The 19,818-nt window shown below is 37.7% G+C and overlaps 2 protein-coding genes across 3 annotated transcripts; both read right to left on the reverse strand.

Annotated features, from left to right (window-relative positions):
* Nucleotides 1–861: 861 nt before the first annotated feature.
* Nucleotides 862–5,516, reverse strand: LOC118278949 (zinc finger protein OZF-like). Its single transcript, XM_050703617.1, has 6 exons — nucleotides 5,330–5,516; nucleotides 4,641–4,767; nucleotides 3,885–4,008; nucleotides 3,454–3,519; nucleotides 2,872–2,958; nucleotides 862–2,028 (listed from the first exon to the last, which is right to left on the reverse strand). Coding segments are annotated over exons 1-6 (1,566 nt in total). The 5' UTR covers nucleotides 5,332–5,516; the 3' UTR covers nucleotides 862–868.
* A 2,390-nt stretch (nucleotides 5,517–7,906) lies between these two features.
* Nucleotides 7,907–19,221, reverse strand: LOC118278823 (uncharacterized). Of its 2 annotated transcripts, XM_050703678.1 has the most exons (9): nucleotides 17,718–18,441; nucleotides 17,422–17,616; nucleotides 17,128–17,224; nucleotides 12,878–13,110; nucleotides 11,730–11,968; nucleotides 11,173–11,268; nucleotides 9,564–9,659; nucleotides 8,703–8,768; nucleotides 7,907–8,086 (listed from the first exon to the last, which is right to left on the reverse strand). In XM_050703678.1, exons 1-9 carry the CDS (start codon nucleotides 17,832–17,834, stop codon nucleotides 8,029–8,031), a joined length of 1,197 nt encoding a protein of 398 aa, XP_050559635.1. In that variant the 5' UTR covers nucleotides 17,835–18,441; the 3' UTR covers nucleotides 7,907–8,028. The 2 variants fall into 2 exon arrangements, with proteins under 2 accessions (XP_050559635.1, XP_050559634.1); XM_050703677.1 differs by lacking the exons at nucleotides 17,128–17,224; nucleotides 17,422–17,616; nucleotides 17,718–18,441 and adding exons at nucleotides 18,532–18,772; nucleotides 18,898–19,221.
* Nucleotides 19,222–19,818: the final 597 nt, after the last annotated feature.

Below are 19,818 nucleotides of genomic sequence, written 5' to 3' on the forward strand. Positions count from 1 at the left end.
TTCTGCAACCCATTGTGGCCAGAGTGGGTAAATTTTGAGGATTCAACTTGGATTAAAAATGCATTCATATTATGTAGACGGTATAACGTGCTATATTATTATACATCTTTGTATTTTGCTTGTCTCGTTTAGTAATATGAGCTATTTATGTGTACAAACAGCCCAGGCTTGAGAACAAAATAAGTGGCTCACATAAAATTTATTCAGAATTTAACACAGCCAAGACCATTATTACGTCATCAGTTGTCGCAGTAAGAAAATTTTGGAAGTAAGCAACTAATGCGTTCGTTCGTTAACGCTGTAAAATAATAAAGGTACATACATATAAGTCTTTCAAAAACCAGAGAACTTATTGCTCTGGGACAACTGGTTGCTGATTGTATGACATGATTAACTGAATTGAATTGAGTGGGGGAGAGCCATGCTTCGGCACGAATAGACCGACTCGACTGGAGTGATACCACGACCTCACAGAAAACCGACGTGATACAACGTTTGCGATGTTTCGTTGTGTGAGTGTGGTTACTGGAGGCCCAATTACCCCCCCCCCTCCTCCCCTTACCAGTCCCTGATTCCCGAACAGCCCTTAAATTCCAAAAAGCCGGCAACGCACTTGTAACGCCTCTAGTGTTTCAAGTGTCCATGAGCGGCGGCCATTGCTTACCATCAAAATTTTGCAATTTTCTCATTAAAAAGAAAAAACTAATTATTCGTTTATATTTAGTACCTGACAAAACTCAGCATTTTTGTTTCTACTGATATTTTTTATTTATTTATCTTTTGAGGTGTAGTGAAGACCCACAGCCAACTATTTTTGTTTCTGTTGCATAGGGACAGCGCACAAAAATAAAAATCAAAGAATCTTAATTCAACTTTTATTTGCATTAAACTTTTTATCAATAATCAACTGTTCATAGTCCATATTACTATGATGAACACGGATATGGTTCTTCAAACTACACTTTTGTACGAACGCCTGCGCGCACGCACCACACGCGAACCTCCTATCATTCATGTGAATCCTCAAATGTTGTGTCAAAGTTTTCCGCCGCGCGTATTTCTTGTGGCAGATCTCACATTCGTAGTTTTTCTCGCCGGAATGAACCACCATGTGATTTGTGAGACCGTCTTTGGTCCTAAACATGGTTCCACAAACCGCGCACGCGTACCGAGGCTCTCTATTCACGTGCAAATGCTCCGATCTCATATGGGAATACAAAGTATGATAGTCGAATTTCTTCAAACAAATCTTACAAGTTAGGTTCAAAGGCTTCCTTTTATGCACTTCTTCCAAATGCTCGACGCGTTTCCGACTACTTGGGAACGTTTTGTTGCATATAGAACACATGAAGAGTAGTTTTTTATGTTTAGACCTAATGTGGCTTCGTAAAAGCATTTTGGAGTTGCATATTTTGCCGCAGTAGTCGCATTTGACCGCGCTTTCCTTGTGTATTCGTACGTGGGCTCTTAAGCGGTCGGCTAGAAGGAAGCATCGGCCGCAAACATCACATACATGGTCCGTGCTGTGTTCATTCATGTGATTAGTTAGAGTTTTGAAAAAGAAAAACTCCGCCTTGCATTGATTACATCGATACTTGCCGTCACTCAGATCGTAGCCGAGAATACAATCCGCGGGCTTGACGCTGTCACTGTCAAAATTGAATTTGACATTATGCGTATCTGTCAGATGTCGTATTAAGTTGTCTATGGTGTCTATGTTTTTTTTACAGAGTCTACAGTTTATGTCGCTGACGTCGGCTCGGATGCGGTCGCGAGGCCTGTATATACTTTTCAAGATAGATTTGAAGCTGATATTGTCGTGTAGCTCGTTGACGTGGGACTTGAGTTGATCGAAGCTCGCGTACTGCTTCTTGCAGTAGAAGCAGTTGAAGTATCCCTTGCAGGACTTGAACGGAAGGATGGTAGAGTGTTCGAGTATGAGGCCGACATTCCGCCTGTGGTTAATGTAGTTTGATGCCTTCGCGTCACTGTTGTCTCTGGTCTTCTTTAACTTTTTTCTTTTGATGCCTGTAAAAATAAACAATTTTTAAGCTATTGCATAGCTTCTATCGCGGGCCTTGAGCGTGGAGACCGAATCCAGAAATTCCGTAACGAAAAAAACCTAACAGCCCTCCACACTTAGAACAATTTGACAGTTAATAACTGAAGTGGCGCCGTCTGACAGCTTGACAAAAAAGTTCAACCAAAACTTAACAGGTCTCCGAGTGCCACACGAATCTTTTGTTTTTTTACATTAAATGGGCCGACGTTTGGCCACTATCTCGCCTGATGGTAAGTGATGATGCGGCCTACGGTGGAGCTCGTCTGCCCATAGATCATGTCGGTTAGTTACTCCATAGATGTGATACAATTGAATATAACCAACAATTACTTTTCACTAGACATAGCAGACAGCCAGACACGCCACCAACTGTGCAATAATAGGGACTAGGGACCACTATTGCATAACATAGTGTAGTACTAATGACTTTTTTAAAAAAAAAACGTTGCCCCACATTAGGATTTTCTCCTGTGTCGTGGCCGTCAACCGTGCAGTCAGACTGCACGGTTGACGCGGCGACTGGATAACCGGCTGCCGCGCCATGTGTAGCGGGTTCGATTCCCGCACGGAGCAACTCTTTGTGTGATCCACAAATTGTTGTTTCGGGTCTAGGTGTCATGTGAACTTGTATGTTTGTAAACGCACCCACGACACAGGAGAAAATCCTAGTATGGGGCAACGTTTAAAAAAAAAATAACAAGAATTATAAAAGTGATTCTTGGCCAGTAAAAGGTTTTTAACCCCTGGCCTAAATGATCTAAAACGTTACTTATGGTTTTTATTTGTTGAACTAACAATATGTAACTCACCATTACTGCTCGTATCGCCACCACCATTCCATATATCACCACACTGGTCATTGTGATCCCCAACATTGTCCTCTGGTGCATCTAAATCTGGAAATTAAAAAAAACTATTTTATTGCAAAACTTGCTTCTGCCAGCAGCTTCGCCCGTGAACCCGAGGGATATAAAGTATTTTTATTTGTAGGGGTGAAAATCTTCCAATGACTTCTCCCTTGGTTGAGTGAGGCGAGATAGAGTATCAGACTCTTATTAAAGTTTGGGAAGTTTTTATTTTTTACCTATGCCCGTTGGGAGCCCTCGTGAACCCCCTATAATTTAATTCTGACTGCACAATTGGTGCGGTGACTGGGCAACCAGCTACCGCGCAACGTGTTGACTCGATTCTCGCACAAAACAACTCTTTGTGTAATGCACAAATTCTTGTTTCGGGTCTGGGTGTAAAGTAAGTAAGTATGTGTATGTGAACTTGTATGTTTGTAAACGCACCTACGACACAGGAGAAAATCCTAATGTGGGGCAACGTTTTTTAAATTAATTAAGAATTGATACTGCGGTAGCTACGTCTCTGATTTATTGTTAACTCACCTGGTGCCTCTGTTATACTTTGTACTTCAATCTCTATCTTCTCTACCTTCAATGGCTGCGCAACATCTGTAAATATAAAGAATACTTGTGTTATTTACACTAAATATAACTCTAGAACGGAAGCAAGGATTTCCCGAAAATGCTAAGAACGGGAGAAACAGGATGACGCGTACAAAAGCAGAAGCTAGTATTGCAGATCTGTAGATAAAAGAATTCAAGATCTAGGCTACAAAATATCGTGCCATGACCAGTAGGTAATTGACTATATAAATATGAAAGTAACTCACATATCTGTCTCTTCGTTATGCCTAAACCACTGTACCTTTTTCATGATTTGAATAATTCTGTTTCAGAATCAGAGCAGAACGGTTAAAAACCGCACGGAAGTAGTAAGTAGACAGCAAAATAACTGTAATACATGTAAACAATACCTAAGAGCTGCATCCTCAGTCGTGTTTGACTGTCCAACACCTTCTGCTTGAAGTTGGCTGCATTCCTGAGTTGTGTGATGCAAATCTCACAGATCTGATAGTTGCTGGTATTGGTCTGTGCCCACTGCAACACAGAGTAATTAATTATTATGTTATCTGCTTACTCACGTAACTGTGTGTGACAATCGCCGCGTCGTGTGTCGCGGAATGCTGCTCATGAATATGAGCCTCTAGCATGGCTTGTAACTAGTCGAGTTCCTCGTCAAACAGCTACGTGAGTAAGCCGAAAACATAATAATTAATTTAGTATGTCTCACAGAGTAATTATGTACATTTATTAAGGAAATGCTGCAAAACGTTTTAAACAGAGAGGAGTGGAAGAAGGGTAGAGAGGCCTTTGCCCTGCAGTGGGACGATCATGGCTGAAATCTAAATCTAATAAAGGAGATAGTTAATCATCAGGTAACCTGAAGAGTATAATATATTTATTAAAAAATGAATAAATGGACATATAGCCGTAGACATTCTCTCCTAGTTGAACTTTAGTGGACGAAATTAGCCAGTTTTATGAGAAAGGAAATCATTCAAAGACTTCTCCTGGACTCCTGCCTTTGGCGAAGCGAAATGGAGTGTCAGATTCTTACTGACTAAAAACTACCCACCAATAATAAACGAAGTACACAGTTCTTGCTGAATAAACCAAGGATTGAATTAGGATATCATTGCCTTTCTAATAAGATTACAATAAGAACTCACGCTGATATTGAAGCAGTCTCTCAACATGTCTCCGTAGACCTCAGGCCTGCCCATCCACAGGTACTCACACCACAGACTCTTGGCACAAACGTGTTCGTAACAACAACAGCACATTGGCAATTCATTCCTGTAATATTCAATAGAATAGTTATAAATCATAAAGTAGTATAAATAATAAAATACATACTACTATAAAATAAAATATATATTGTCTACTGCTTCGTTAGTCGCGTAGTCGCGAATGCGATTGCGATTGCCGAACAAGGGATCTTAGGTTAGATTCCCGCGTCGGGCAAAGTATTTCTGGGCTATTTTCGGATTTTCGAAAATTTATCTGTAGTAGCACGGAGTCTGGAATTATGCCCAGTGTATGGCAATAGGCTCAGCCTCTATTGCAAAGGAATTATAACGCACAAGGTGAAAAGTGCGTGTATATTGTACAGGGGCATTAAGAGCCGTAATGTGCAAATCCAGTATCCACTGTAGTATTTAAAAATGTAAATTTAGAGAATTTTACTCTGCTTACCTCTTCGGGAATAAAAGGCGTGACGTTGCGTATTTAATAAAAAAATAGTTCAATTTCAGTAAGGAGATATGTATAGGTTATATTAACTTTAATTCTATGAGCATCAGAATATAATTTTAGTGTAAATCTTATACGAAAAATAATAGATTTTGGTATAACTTACATTTTTACTTCTGAGTAACGAAATCTCAGTTTTTAACTAACACATCACCCATAATTCACTCAGTTCTAGATCTTAACATTAATAAATTATCCTTTAATTAAGTTTAATAACTACAGATAGAAACATAACATTAAATTCAATGAAAATAAATAATAATCACGAAATCACAACACAAATCAACAAACAATACTCGGAATGTCAATATTGTCAATGTCAAAGTTGTCAAAATGAACTGACAGATGACAGATATGAATATTAGATGAGATGACAGATAGATTATAAACAAAAACCACCGTTCAGTTTTCCATACTCCATTGAAATGGCTTTCTGAAACATTAATAATTGACCTTCTACTGTGCTTCTATCTTCAAACCTGTTAATTGTTTTATGATATAGTGCTTTCCAACCGGGATATGCTAAGCTACATTGCTGTGGATGCGTTTAACTTCCTCCAATCAAATTCATTGGTACACATACCATAGCACTAGAGGCAACCAACTCAGCTAAGCTAAGGTTTTTTATATCGAAAGATGCATGCAGTAGGAAAGCCATCTTTAGATGGCTTTAGATGCCATCTTTGGATGGCTTTCCTACTATCAATACATCGTATACTCGAGCTGCGCATCTTCCTCGCACAACTACATAGCTTAGTATCTGTGAAAACGGTCACATAGTTTCACAGCTTCGCTATTACATCTTCGCATACATAGCACATCTCTGGTAGAAAAGCACCCATAGGCCGGCAAATGAACAGATGGATGGATAAGAGGTGCACATTACGGCACGTAATGTGTGTTATAAGTCCCACGTAATAGAGGGTGAGCCTATTGCCATAGACTGGGCACAATTCCTGACTCCGTGCTACCTGTGAGAAATTTTCTAAATAACGAAAATTACCCAGTAATACTTTTGGGTTTAGGTCAGGGTTAGGAATTTAAGGGTTGCTGGGAAGATTGTGAAGAGACCTTGGGCCTCCGGTAACCCCACTCACAGAACGCAAGCGTTGTTTCAAGTCGGTGTACTGCTCGGCCGTGCTATCTTTAGTAGCTGCAGTCGTATGTTTGCGTTTCAATAAACGTTTGAACGTTAAACGTTTCAATATTTTACTTGTATTTCGTTCTCGAGTAACGTACTTAACAGTGTACAATATGTCTATTTGATTGTGTATAATAAAGTGGCAAACCCGGCGAACTCTGTTTCGCCATCAATTATTTTCCCTATTTTTTCCTGAATTCTCTTTGCTTTAAACCTCATGGAGCCCGAGATCTTTCCAATAATTCCAACGAATGCAAAACCGTGGAAATCCGTTCGTGCATTCACTAGTTATAACGTCAGGAAGGAAGACCCGACTTATCCTACACATCACACGCGTCTCGGAGTCAACTAAAAATTTCTCCCCAAACTCTGCAATGCACTTGTAATGCCTCTAGTGTTTCGGGTGACCAAGGACGGCGGCGATTGCTTACCATCAGGTGATCTGTCTGCACGTTTGCCTTCTATGCCATAGGGCCATCATCCCTTATTTTATTGTTGATGTGGGAAACCCTCAAAAGTCGTCTAGCTTTTAAGGGAAAAGGGTAGGGAGTGTGGGATTTTTACCTCACTAAAACCTCTGGTGGCCACCATCTACACCTGAAGGAGGCACCGGGTTCTCTTAATAGCCCAACCTCAGAGCCCCCATTTCTTTATGAATTTTGGAACAGGTATTAATCACACATAGGTTACTTTTTATACCACGGAAAATGCGGGCAGAAGCTACTTATTTATAAAAGAAAATTGTACAATTGTATGTATTAATATATTTATTTATTAGTTTATGTACATAGTTAACACAAAGGGCAACAGTTAATATACAGTACGTTAACTAACAGAGGGCGTTCCTTTAAACTCGTTAATCTATATCAGTAATAGATTAAAATAAAAATATCAGCGTAGAAAAATAAGCAACAAATTGCAACGTTGCCTCCCTTCAACTACGCGTGCACAGAGTGTTTCTTTTACGTATCGATTTAAAATTTTGGTGAATATTTTAATATTTAAAAAAATTAAATTGTTTTGTTTTTGAATGGTAATATTTTTTTAGCATGTATGGATGCTATACTATTGCGGGTTAACAGGAACGCCCTCTGTTAGTTAACATACTGTATAGGGTGACTGGTAATTAGTGAACGATATTTAAACACGTGATTGTACTCATGATTACAAACAACTTTACCAAAGAAACTTTTTTTGTATACTCATTAGTTTTGTTTTTATCACAATAACAAAACAACAAAATATCGCTCACGTTCGCTTTTGCATGATCAACTGTTAGCAGCGAGGCGCCCGCGCTCGTATTATATGAAGACTAGTAACTAGGTAGGTATTTTGGAAATTTACGCGCGTGCTAATGAAGTTTTGTTATTGCAATAAAAATAAAACTAATGAGTATACAAAAAATGTTTCTTTGGGAAAGTTGTTTGTAATCATGAGTACAATCACGTGTTTAAATATCGTTCACTAATTACCAGTCACCCTATCTATACATATAATAAAATCGTAGAAAAGTGCTGTCTGTACATTGAAAATAAAATATAAAATAGAAGTACATAGGTATCACATATTCATGTAGACTGGAATTTCTTCCTGTAGACCTGTCTGTCATTTCTTCCTGTAGAATGTATGTATGACTGTTTGTTGTATTAAAATACAAATGGTACTCACATATCGACATCGTCAATAAGTGGTTCGACCTTAACATATATCACTGGTTCCTCCCTGAAATTAAAACAATTAAATATTAATACATACATACATAACCTCACGCCTGTCTCCCATGGGGGTAGGCAGAGACAATGGAACGCCAATTGCTACGAATCTTACAAATTTCTTTCGCTTCATCAACAGTCATCAGTATTTTCATGCATGCTCGCAATATTCTTATTATAAAATTATAAATGTGAAAGTTTGTATGTATGTTTGTTACTCAATCACGTCAAAACAACTGAAACGATCAATATGAACAGGAGTGGATTATGGTCTGGTATAACAACGTTGTATCATAATTCTACATCCCATTGCAGAATCTATACTAATATTATAAAGCTGAAGAGTTTGTTTGTTTGATTGTTTGTTTGTTTGAACGCGTTAATCTCCAGAACTACTGGTCCGATTTGAATAATTCTTTTTGTGTTGAATAGTGCATTTATCAAGGAAGGCTATAAAACATCACGCTATGACCAATAGGAGCCGAGCAGAGCGGGTGAAATCGCGCGGAAGTAGCTAGTGAAATATATATTAGACTTAGTTTTATCGCAATGGGTTCTCCATTGCGATAGAAAGGCCTGTAATGGTAGTTTCTAGGTGAGATTTAATAAATAAATAAGTGACTCACGCGATTGCTTCGTCCGTACTCTCATCGTGGCTATGTACTTCTTCCTTTATAGATATTACCTTCAATCTGAAACAATTACCAATTATTCAGTACCTATACAGGTTAGCAAACAAGATAGATTCAGTACAGAGACAGTATCTATAGTTATACTAAATTGTTTTTTTTTTATAGAACACGAAACGAGAAGACGTGTCACCTGATGGTAATCAATCGCCGCCGCCCATGGACACTTGAAACACCAGAGGCGTTACAAGTGCGTTGCCGGTTTTTGGGGGTTAGGAATTTAAGGGTTGTTGGGGAATCGGGGATTGGGAAGATTGGGAAGAGGGGAATTGGGCCTCCGGTAACCTCACTCACACAAACGAAACACAACGCAAGCGTTGTTTCACGTCGGTTTTCTGTGAGGCCGAGGTATCACTCCGGTCGAGCCGGCCCTGGAGTGCCGAAGCATGGCTCTCCCACACTTAAATGCTGTACGCTTTGTAACGAAGCCATATCTTTTGTAACTCAGTCGGCGCTAGACAACCAATGGTCGCTGTCTCTGTACTGAATCAATATTTATTTTCGTACTTAATAATTGTGCTTACTGTATCTTTCCATCTATCTTCACAGAAAACCAACGTGAAACAACGCTTGCGTTGTGTGAGTGAGGTTACTGGAGGCCCAATTAACCCCCTTCCCAATCTTCCCTATCCCCGATTCCCCAACAACCCTTAAATTCCTAACCCCCAAAAGGCCGGCAACGCACTTGTAACGCCTCTGGTGTTTCGAGCGTCCATTGGCGGCGGCGATTGCTTACCATCAGGTGATACGTCTGCTCGTTTACCGGCTTATACCATAAATAAAGCTCATATGACTCACAGTGTCCCCTCTTCCATAGATTTTCCTCTGTTGCAGTCCATTTGTTGTTGCCTTGATCCATTAGTTGTCGTGCAGTCCATTTCTACATCCGGTAGTCTACAACAAAATATAGAACTATAATAAACTAGCTACTTCCGCGCGGTTTCACCCGTTCTGCTCGGTTCCTATTGATCATAGCGTGATGATTTATAGCCTATAACCTTCCTCGGTAAATGCGCTATACAACACAAAAATATTTATTCAATTCGGATCAGTAGTTCCTGAGATTAGCGTGTTCAAACAAACAAACAAACAAACAAACAAACTCTTCAGCTTTATAATATTAGTATAGATTATTATTATTTATTTAGTGGACTGCCTCGTTGGTCGAGTGGTCGCAAGTGCGACTGCCGAACAAGAGGTCTCGGGTTCAATTCCCGGGTCGGGCAAAGTATTACTGGGGTATTTTCGGTTTTTCGAAAAAAATCTCAGTAGTAGCACGGAGTCTGGAGTACAGTATATGGCAATAGGCTCACCCCCTATTACATGGGACTTATAACATAAATGGTGAAAAGTGGGTGTACATTGTATAGCGGCATTTACGTATCGTAATGAACACGTCTGCCTACCCCTTCGGGGATAAAAGGCGTGACGTTATCTTTTTTTTTATTTTATTTAGTTATCTTACTTGTTTAGTATATTTTTAATTAGAAAAAAAGAAAACATTTATCACCCGTGATCATGGCGCTTGCAACAGTGCCGAATTATCGGAAACTCATACACAGAAATAAACGTAGTAAATATCCCGTCTCAAGTCGTCTCTAATACTAGTGTTATACCTAATGCGCTCTAAGAAGGTGCGGCTGACAGATTCAGTAACGTTTCGTATCACTCTTGAAAGTTGCTGCGATTTAAAAATTATGCCTTAATATTTTAGCTGTATCACATTCGTATTATGTTAAATCATTCGGATGGGTAGTTATATAATTATAATATTCAATTAAAATCTAATTAAAATGAAAAATAAAGTAAAGTGTTATGCGTATAACGTAAAGCCATAGTCGTGTTTAGTGATGGGATGTACGGCTACGATGGATAGGTAGTCGATGTTTTTTTAGAATAAAAAACGAAAATCGTGCGTCGTTCAATTATCATTCTTAAAAAACCTTTAATTATGTGGGTACATCTACTGTAGACGTGGCTCTCTCTGCCCAAACCACAGTGACATTATCTGAGCAGAAATATGTAATAGGCATTTTTCTAGACATTTCCGGCGCCATTGATAATGCGTGGTGGTACTTAATCTAACATATACAAACTAATATATCCTTGTTTTCTTCACGGTTCTGTAAAACTGTAACTCTGAAACACCTCAGGGCTCGGTCATAAAATATTTATTTTGACAAGTATATACACGTAGTTAGACTGCACAACTAAATAACACACACATTTAATAAAAAAATTCAAGAGAATTAAATGTATGCTGCGAGTATCGATAGCGATAAAAAAAGATTTTTCTAATGTCCATCCCTAAAGAGAGACGTCAACGTCATACTGGCATCTGTCAGCCGCACCTTCTTAGAGTGCATTAGGTATAGTGACCATGTCAGTTTAAAAAGCGTCAACTTACTCTGTACCCCTTTGTGCTGAGACTTTGAGACTAGTACTGCTGTCGGTCTCCGGCTCCCGCACTAAAGGGGGTTGCTCGTCGTCTGTCGAATCGGTGCTGAAACAATTATTCATATTAATATTAAAAGTGTCTTTTCGAAAATTTCTCAGTAGTAGCACGGAGTTTAGAAACGTGCCTCATGGTATATGAATGCTCGACTGCACAGTTGGTGCGGTGGCTGGGCAACCGGCTGCCGCGCAACGTGTCGCGGGTTCGATTCCCGCACGGAGCAACTCTTTGTGTGATCCACAAATTGTTGTTTCGGGTCTGAGTGTCATGTGTATGTGAACTTGTATGTTTGTAAAACGCACCCACGATACAGGAGAAAATCCTAAAGTGGCGCAACGATTTTTATTAAAGAAAAAAAGAAAAAACCATAGGCTCACCTCCTATTACATGGGACTTATAACACAAATAGTGAAAAGTGGGTGTACATTGTACAGTGGCATTATTGCCGTAATGTGCACATCTGCCTACCCCTTCGGGGATAAAAATGCGTGACGGTTACGTTAATATACCTGTGACTATAAGTGCGTGCGCGCGTCTTATGTTTCCGTTTCTTCTTACGCTTGTGTTTGTCCAAAGCACTCTGCATGGCGCGCTCCGAGACGCCAGTGGCTAGCGCGGCGCGGCGCGACACCTGCGCGAGCGCCGCCAACACCTGCTCCGCAGACATCAGCCTCAGCATCTCCAACTCCTCACACAGATACTCGTACACGCTCAGCATCATCTTTTCTGTCTCTTTCTTGACTAGTTTCTGGAAAATAAATAGAGGAAATTTTATAAAGGCCTGTTATGATTTTGTAGCCTCAAAGACACCCTTGTTTTTTGCACTTTTTTTATGGAACAAATGAAAATTTAAACGAGCGTATGTATCACCTATTTTTAAAGTGTGGGAGAGCCATGCTTCGACACTGCTGGGCCGGCTGGACCAGATTGACACCACGACCTCACAGAAAACCGACGTGAAACAACGCTTGCGTTGTATTTCCATGTGTGAGAGAGGTTACCGAAGGCCCCAATTACTCCCTTTCCCAATCTTCTCAATTCCCGATTCCCCAACAACCCTTAAATTCCTAACCCCTAAAAAGCACTTGTAACCCCTTCGATGTTTCGGGTGTCCATGGGCGGCGGCGATTGCTTAACATCAGGTGATACGTATGCTCGTTTATCGGCTTATATCATAAAAAACTATAAGTAGTTTAATTCATGAATACTTATAAACAAATTTTGTGTATTCGACAGAAATACAGCCTTGTTTATTTTGTTTATTTAAAACTAAAGACTAAATGTGTATGCAAAGCACTTATACCATAAAAAACAAGGCCTTCTTTGAGGTTGACAAATCATCCAATGACAACTCCCGCCTCGGGTGAGGCGAGAGGAAGTGTTAGACCGTTTTTACTGACTAAAAACCACTCCATTCCTACTCCTGCTTCGAGCCAGACCTCAGATAACCCGTTAAGTTATCAGTACCCTTAGTAAGCTTAATGTTGAACGAAAACGAAACGAGAGCGCGTTCGGCGCTCTGATTGGACGCAAGCGTTGTTCTACGTCGGTTTTCTACTCGGCCGTAGTATCACTCCGGTCGAGCCGGCCCATTCGTGCCGAAGCATGGCTCTCCTACACTTTTCCCAAGCTATAGTCTGAATGAGACTGCACTCACCAAGATAGTGATCTTTGGCGGCGTATCAGTGTTGTACTGCACTGCCTTGCTCCTGTACCGGATCGGGTTGGCCTGCACTCCCCTGTGGTCCACGTCAGGCTTGGTCTGAACCTCTTTATCATGGTACCTCAAGTCTGCTACTCCCTGAACTCTTACATCTGGGTAACTCTCCTCCGTTTCTATTAGTAACTCGTCAGCGTTTTCAGTCTTCACCACTATTTCTTCTTGTTGGTCTGTGGACAATAAATTGATAAATGATATTTATTTCTGTAAATCTATAATATAAAAATAAGTCGGGTTTTCCTTCCTGACGTTATAACTCCAGAACGCACGAACCGATTTCCATTCGTTGGAAAGGTCTCGGGCTCCGTGAGGTTTATAGCAAATAAAATTTAGGAAAAATAATCAAGAGAAAAGCAGGAAATTAGGGAAAATCATTGGTGGCGAAACGGAGTTCGCCGGGTTTGCTAGTAGGTTATAAAATAACACTTTTACACGTCAATATTTCAAATAGCTAGATGAGGCCGGCATTTCCTATCCGACTACTCTGAGAAGAAATGCCGAAACAAACTCAGAGGTCATAGTCTCTTTTAAAGTCCAGACAATGAAATAGAGGATAATGTGAGAGAACCGTCCAGGCAATTGAATCTTTATACTAAGGGACCATACATTAGTTAAGGGGGGAGGGGCTGAAGTGTGACTTTATGTGACAAGGCGCGCCCTTGTGAGGGAGTGGAGGGATCTTAAATTTCGTGACGTCGCATTTCATTATTATAATCTAACTGTTTTGCACCTAGTTCGAAATCAGTTGATATGCTTTTAATATTATTAGGAAACTCCGGCTCTTAACCTGCATGTTACAGAATTACTTCAACGAAATTGTTATTATTCAGTACAAGAATTCTTAGATGATAAGTATTATCAAATTCTTTCATAAATGTAAAGGACATGGCCAATTTCTGTATGGGCGTTGGCATTGTTATCAAATACAATGTACATCAATGATTTTTGGTGATTAATATTCGTGAATATTGGCATATTAAATTGCAATAAATAAAACACTCGAGGAACTTGTCATTACAACAGACTAAGCGTAAACAGATTCACAAGACCTTTATTCAAATTGCTGGCAATAAGTGCATAGGATAGTATTTGCTATTGAAAACTATAAGGCGCATTAAAATAGTTACAGCTGTTGTGAATTAGGTACATATAACAGAGCGGCTAGGTGCTGAAGTGATACGTTTTACAAATTATTAAGCATTCAATACAAAGTAGGTACCTGATTACTTGAATTAAGATTGTTTTCCTACCTACTTGAAGAATTATTAACTTCATATTAATTTCGAATTATGATTAAACTAAACTAGGTAATATTCTAATAAATGTGACAAAAATAACATTTGGAAGTTAATGAACTTAAAGTATATTTTTATAGAAGATTTATTTTGTTCAATGACATAAAGGAAAACACAAAATAAAAAAAGAGTATAAATAATTATTTATTTATTTCAGAAAATAAATTAAAACATTTTTATAGATTATTATACATATATCTATCTGAAATGCTTACCTAGATAACTCAATATACATTACAGCAATGAGCGAGTGTTAATCAAGTTTCAGGTCAACCAGTCAGCTTTAATAAAACAGAACATTAATATTTCATACCTACACTAACCAGCATAAAGTATAAGATATTGTAGATTTGTTGTGCTTCAGACATTGTGGAAATAACCACTTTAACATAACCAGACAACTTACAAAACAACAAGCATTTTTGGTTATGGGTTGTGCCGTTATACATGTACTTATATTATTTTAGTTTAATGTTCTTGAATTGTTAATAATATGTTATCTAAAAATCCTGCTGGAGCTTGAATATTGTTTTGGTGTCTTCCCCAACCAAGGTACCAAATTATTGTCATAACATGGCAACAACAACCAACGGTCCTGTTCCCTACCAGGCAATTACAATAATATCCTAAAATAGCATCTAAAACTGAATCACTATTGTGTTCAGTGTCAAATAACACATAAGAAAAGTAAACTCTCTGGGAAACATGACGAGACTTAATACGACTTCTTAATAGACGAGGATTATTGCCACCAACCCGTATTATCATTGCATGAGAATGTTCCAGTTCGGGACACACTTCAACAATATATGTACCATTCTCCCTAACATGTTCACCGAAGTAAGAACGCGCTTGTTTCACTTGATATGGGCCAAGTGCAAACAATATCAAATCATTGTATGTAAAAACTGGGAAATTATTAAGTTGAGGTAAATTACCATCAATACGAGTAAACATAACTCGTCTCCTATTTAAATTAAATTCATTAATGAATTGGCCAAGATGATTAGGCTCTTCCATATAACGAAATGCTCTTTGAATAATGTGTTCAGTGTTAGAACTGTCCCTTATAACAGGGTGGAATTTATTTAATAGCGCCCCAGCAATTCTGAAATCAACCATTAAATGTGTTGAAGCATTGTTAAAATATCTTTGTCTGAACAGTTTAAAATCTCTCTTAAACCTTCCGTTCACGACTTCCACAACCCACCTGCATAGTGTCACTTTACGGCTTTTATTAGCTTGTGAAAATGTGAGTTGACTTGCTCCTTCATCTACTGATTCAGGTTTAAATACTCTATAATTACAATTTTCCAGTAAAGGGATGGCATCTCTAAACCCCCTATCCAAAACAAAAATATCATTTTCCTTAAAAAGTCTCCGGAACTGTCCATTTTCATTTGCAAACAAACTAGTCATTATGTCAGCATCAGTTTGGGTGGCAGCATAGGGCCCTACAGCATCAATGATGTGACCATCACAAGACACTATCATAAATGGTTTTATCAAATTGTCATATTTGTGCAAACTATATGTCGGTTGGTTTTTGCCGCGCAACGGGTAAACATATAGTTTGTACTTTTCTGCAAGTATATGCAAGTATATATAAGTCCCATCAAAAATTGCAATTGCAGGCCTATCTCCAGTTATAGGCTCTTCAGGACCACCCAATAATGCTCGCGGAACTCTCGAGTTTCTGTTGGCTATTTCATTATGATTTATATGGTTTACACCAATATTATTGGGTACAAAATCCTCATTTAGACACAACCTAACTTTTTTCATAATTAGTTCCAATGTGGTCCTGGGTATATTAAAAAGAGTTGACAAGCGTCTATTACTATCACCTGTTCTAAGTTTTATCAAATAAATTGCTAAAGCACGTTTAGGTTGTTTAACATTTAGACGAGGTAAAAGGTTAAATAAGATTAAAAACTGTGGTACTGTAAGACCAGTCCAATAATGGCACGAATGATTCGGCATTTCTGACACATTTTCAAAATTCAAAAAATTCTCTTTTGATTTCAAAAGATTATAGTCCAGTCAATTTAGGAAACCTCGGAATTCGAGATACCCAGCTGTAATTTTGTCTATACTTGTATGTTGACCCCCTAAAACTTGTCTCAAAACCTACATATGGTAGGGTGTAAGCAACCCTTAAAATTCAGGGTCAAAGGGCCCAAAAATCGTTTTTTTGCGGTTTTTCGAAATATCTCATTTCCTATGGGTTTTTGTAGTTGTATTCAATTGCAATAATGTGAAATACAAAATTTTCTACAACTTTTGTCTAAACTTTTTTTAACTACCAAAAACCCATAGGAAATGAGATATTTCGAAAAAACCGCAAAAAAAAACGATTTTTGGGCCCTTTGACCCTGAATTTTAAGGGTTGCTTACACCCTACCATATGTAGGTTTTGAGACAAGTTTTAGGGGTCAATATACAAGTATATACAAAATTACAGCTGGGTATCTCGCAAGATTCTTACCTAATTTTGCCTTATTTGACTGGACTATTCATTATGTCTTCTATATGAAGAGCACTAAATGCATTATTTGTCCTATTTATTTGAGGCAATAAATGCCACTGATCACTATACAAATGTGTTTCACACACTACAGCTGCGAGGAACATAGAAATTATGCTCCTGCAATAATATCCTTTTAAGGAATCGTGGGACCAAATGTAATAATCTGTTTCTGCATTGTTGAAATAAGCAGTGTGTAGATGATATAACAGCTCGCTTGTAATTACGTAATAATACAGTATTACTTTCCCTTTGAAGTGGCCCACTTTGAAAAGGTGGTAATGGTGGCGGCTGAGGTGGGCTAACCTCTTGAACATCAGGTGGAGCTGCTGCATTGTTATTTGAAGCCAAATCCTGCATGTTACCTGAAGCCAATTCCTGCATATCACGTGTTGAGTCAACAACTGCCTGTCTATTCGCTCGCATCCAACACACACGACAAATATAATTGTTTCTTGTGGGCTGAAAAAAAATGTACAGTTAGAACAAAAGCTTACGTTTTCATGTTTTAATTTATTGCATAATCAGGGTTATATTACAACACACCTACTTTAAAGAAGTATATGTGTTAAAAACAGAAAATATAATTATAAAGATAGATATTATAATCACACATGCCTACTGTTTAATAAAACTAGATAAACTAATAAAATCCTTACCACGTAATCAGTGTTTTGTGATATTAAAACAGCCAGCAATGGACACTCCATATTGACATTATGATGTCTTATTCTTCTGACAGATTTTCCACAACCAACGCAAACCATTGTATGTCCCAGTAGTCTCTCGTGTTCACCAGCTTCAGTATCCAATAATAAGAAGCATGGTTGACAAATTAATGCATCCAGAGGCAACTGAAAAAAAATACACTTGTTAAAAATGCATATCATAAAAATGCAAATCATAAAAAATACAAAATAGAAACACATAAGATTTTTCTATTTCGATTTCATACCTGGGTTTGAGCATTAGATAACCAACACGAAAGTCTTGATTGGTGGCGTGCAGAAAGCGAGGAAACGAGATGCCTCTGCAGCCTTTGTATGGCTAATCCGCAGTTGACGCACTTCATATTGATTCCAAAACGCAAAGCAAATCCGAGTCCAGTATTAATAGCAAAGTAATCGAGTGGTAGAAGTTATCAGTCCGTGGTAATGAGCGGTGGTCAAAAATATAAGAAAACAATCATAGAAACACAAACACAGTTTGTAAATAACGATTAACGTCAGAGAGCTAGACATAGATAAAAACTCTGTCAAAATGTCAAACTAGTCAACGCGTTCCATTTTACATATTTTTATTGCATGAATAAATATAAAAGCATCAATATATTATTTACTTTATTTATGTGTACTCTATTAAAATGCAACAAAAACTAATAAGTACAGTTTCTTTTAAATAAAATGTGTCTAATAAGAGCATTTCTCGACCAAATAAAATATTTTGTACAAGTTGTAAACGTAGTGTGGAACATTGTTTATTATTTTTTACTTTATCTATGGACCCATAAGGAAAGTTAAAAACGCGGCAAAACGTCAATGTCAAATTTACATCAAGTCGCGGGCGTTGCGTGATTGGGCATTCGTGTTACATGACAGAAAATGGTGGAATATTTAGTTTTTTTTTTTAATTTAATAATATTATGTATTTAATCATTAATAAAAATATTAACAGTCTTGTACGAATATGTTTTTCGTTGTTTTATTTCTGTCTTCAAATCGTCCTCTTACATAATAATTATAGAAAAATGCGTAGGTAGTACTTAGTACCTGAAATACGAGATGATGTGCTTCCAAACGCTGAGTGTTGTGTACTCATAGAGTTTTCTTCTAGATCTTTTTCAATTTTTATCTGTCTTTCTATTTTTATAACAAATTCAGCGGCATCAGCTCGTTGCTGTCTATCAGGCTGGCATTCAAATTTCGTTGGTACGCACCCTGGTTTCATGCGAACTTTCGACACGTAACCCATTAAATGATACTCCATATAATTATCCATATCATTTGGTAACTAGAATAAAAAAAAATATCTAACCTCCAAATATCAAGCCTTATCTATGTCTGATTGTCTGATATTATAATATACAAAGAATGTGTAGAAACTTACGTAGAAAAATAAATCAATACTTTACTTACATCAAAATGATCTTCACAAAAATATATGGGTGATTTTAAGTCATACGCGTTTGGATCCCGCCGTGCTAAATGTAACCAGTGATGTCTGATTTTCTTGCTATGTGGCACATAAATGAACAGCTTTTCAGGGCATGTTTTGGACGTATTAGCGCACTGGGGGACAACACACCACTTATACACTTTCGCATTCATTTCTAAATAGAATAATAACTGATTATTGGTTTTTTATTTTGGTTCCGAAATGTTTACGATCAAATGTCATTGATATGACGTCAAGCCGACGCCATGACACTAGCTGTCATGTCGTTTTGAAACTTATTGCAAAAACTGAAGATAAAATTGTATTATCTTGTAGAAAGTTTACGTTTTATAGAAATAACTTAGATAGCCAAATTAAAATAAATACTTTTAACAAAAATATACATTTTGGCTAAGTTAAATAAATAAAAGTATTTAGTACTTATATAATATTATTTTGTTGTCCTCAAGGTTATTTTCGTATTTTATCGCTTTGACTGAATATTGGTTTTGGCGATTGCTTGCCATCAGGTGATCCGTCAGTTCGTTTACCGGCTTATACCATGTGTGTGTCAGGTTTGAAAAGTTGTCATTGATGACATTTTTTTAATTTAATGCCCTTCTTGTAGATGTTTTTTTAAATATTAGATACGTATTTTTTTTTTCTTACGCAAACAAATAAGTACTTTCGAAAATAACTACATCGATTAGAAATATCGCGTGACGTCACTTTTAGGTACATTTTATACTCAAAACGTGACGTAGTTAGCTCCCACTCCTAAACTTTGATTCATTTTATCTAAGTATTGTTATCTTATATGACAAAATAAAAAAATACGTGTCTAATATTTTTTCATTACCTAACTGACGGACTAAATAGATTTTTATTGGAATGATACAACA

The sequence above is a fragment of the Spodoptera frugiperda genome, chromosome 24, assembly GCF_023101765.2.
Source record: "Spodoptera frugiperda isolate SF20-4 chromosome 24, AGI-APGP_CSIRO_Sfru_2.0, whole genome shotgun sequence".
Taxonomy (NCBI): domain Eukaryota; kingdom Metazoa; phylum Arthropoda; class Insecta; order Lepidoptera; family Noctuidae; genus Spodoptera; species Spodoptera frugiperda.

Excerpts from the sequence above, each read along its gene's own strand:
- LOC118278949 (XM_050703617.1), bottom strand. Across the intron at positions 3,520-3,884 it reads ACTGAGGATGCAGCTCTTAG|ATGTTGCGCAGCCATTGAAG; the intron begins GTATTGTTTACA and ends TTATATTTACAG. Across the intron at positions 2,029-2,871 it reads TGGCGATACGAGCAGTAATG|GCATCAAAAGAAAAAAGTTA; the intron begins GTGAGTTACATA and ends TTATTTTTACAG.
- LOC118278823 (XM_050703677.1), bottom strand. The coding sequence starts at position 19,089 with ATGAATGCGAAAGTGTATAAGTGGTGTGTTGTCCCCCAGTGCGCTAAT. Across the intron at positions 11,269-11,729 it reads GCACGCACTTATAGTCACAG|CACCGATTCGACAGACGACG; the intron begins GTATATTAACGT and ends TAATTGTTTCAG. Across the intron at positions 8,087-8,702 it reads AGTACGGACGAAGCAATCGC|GGAGGAACCAGTGATATATG; the intron begins GTGAGTCACTTA and ends TTTTAATTTCAG.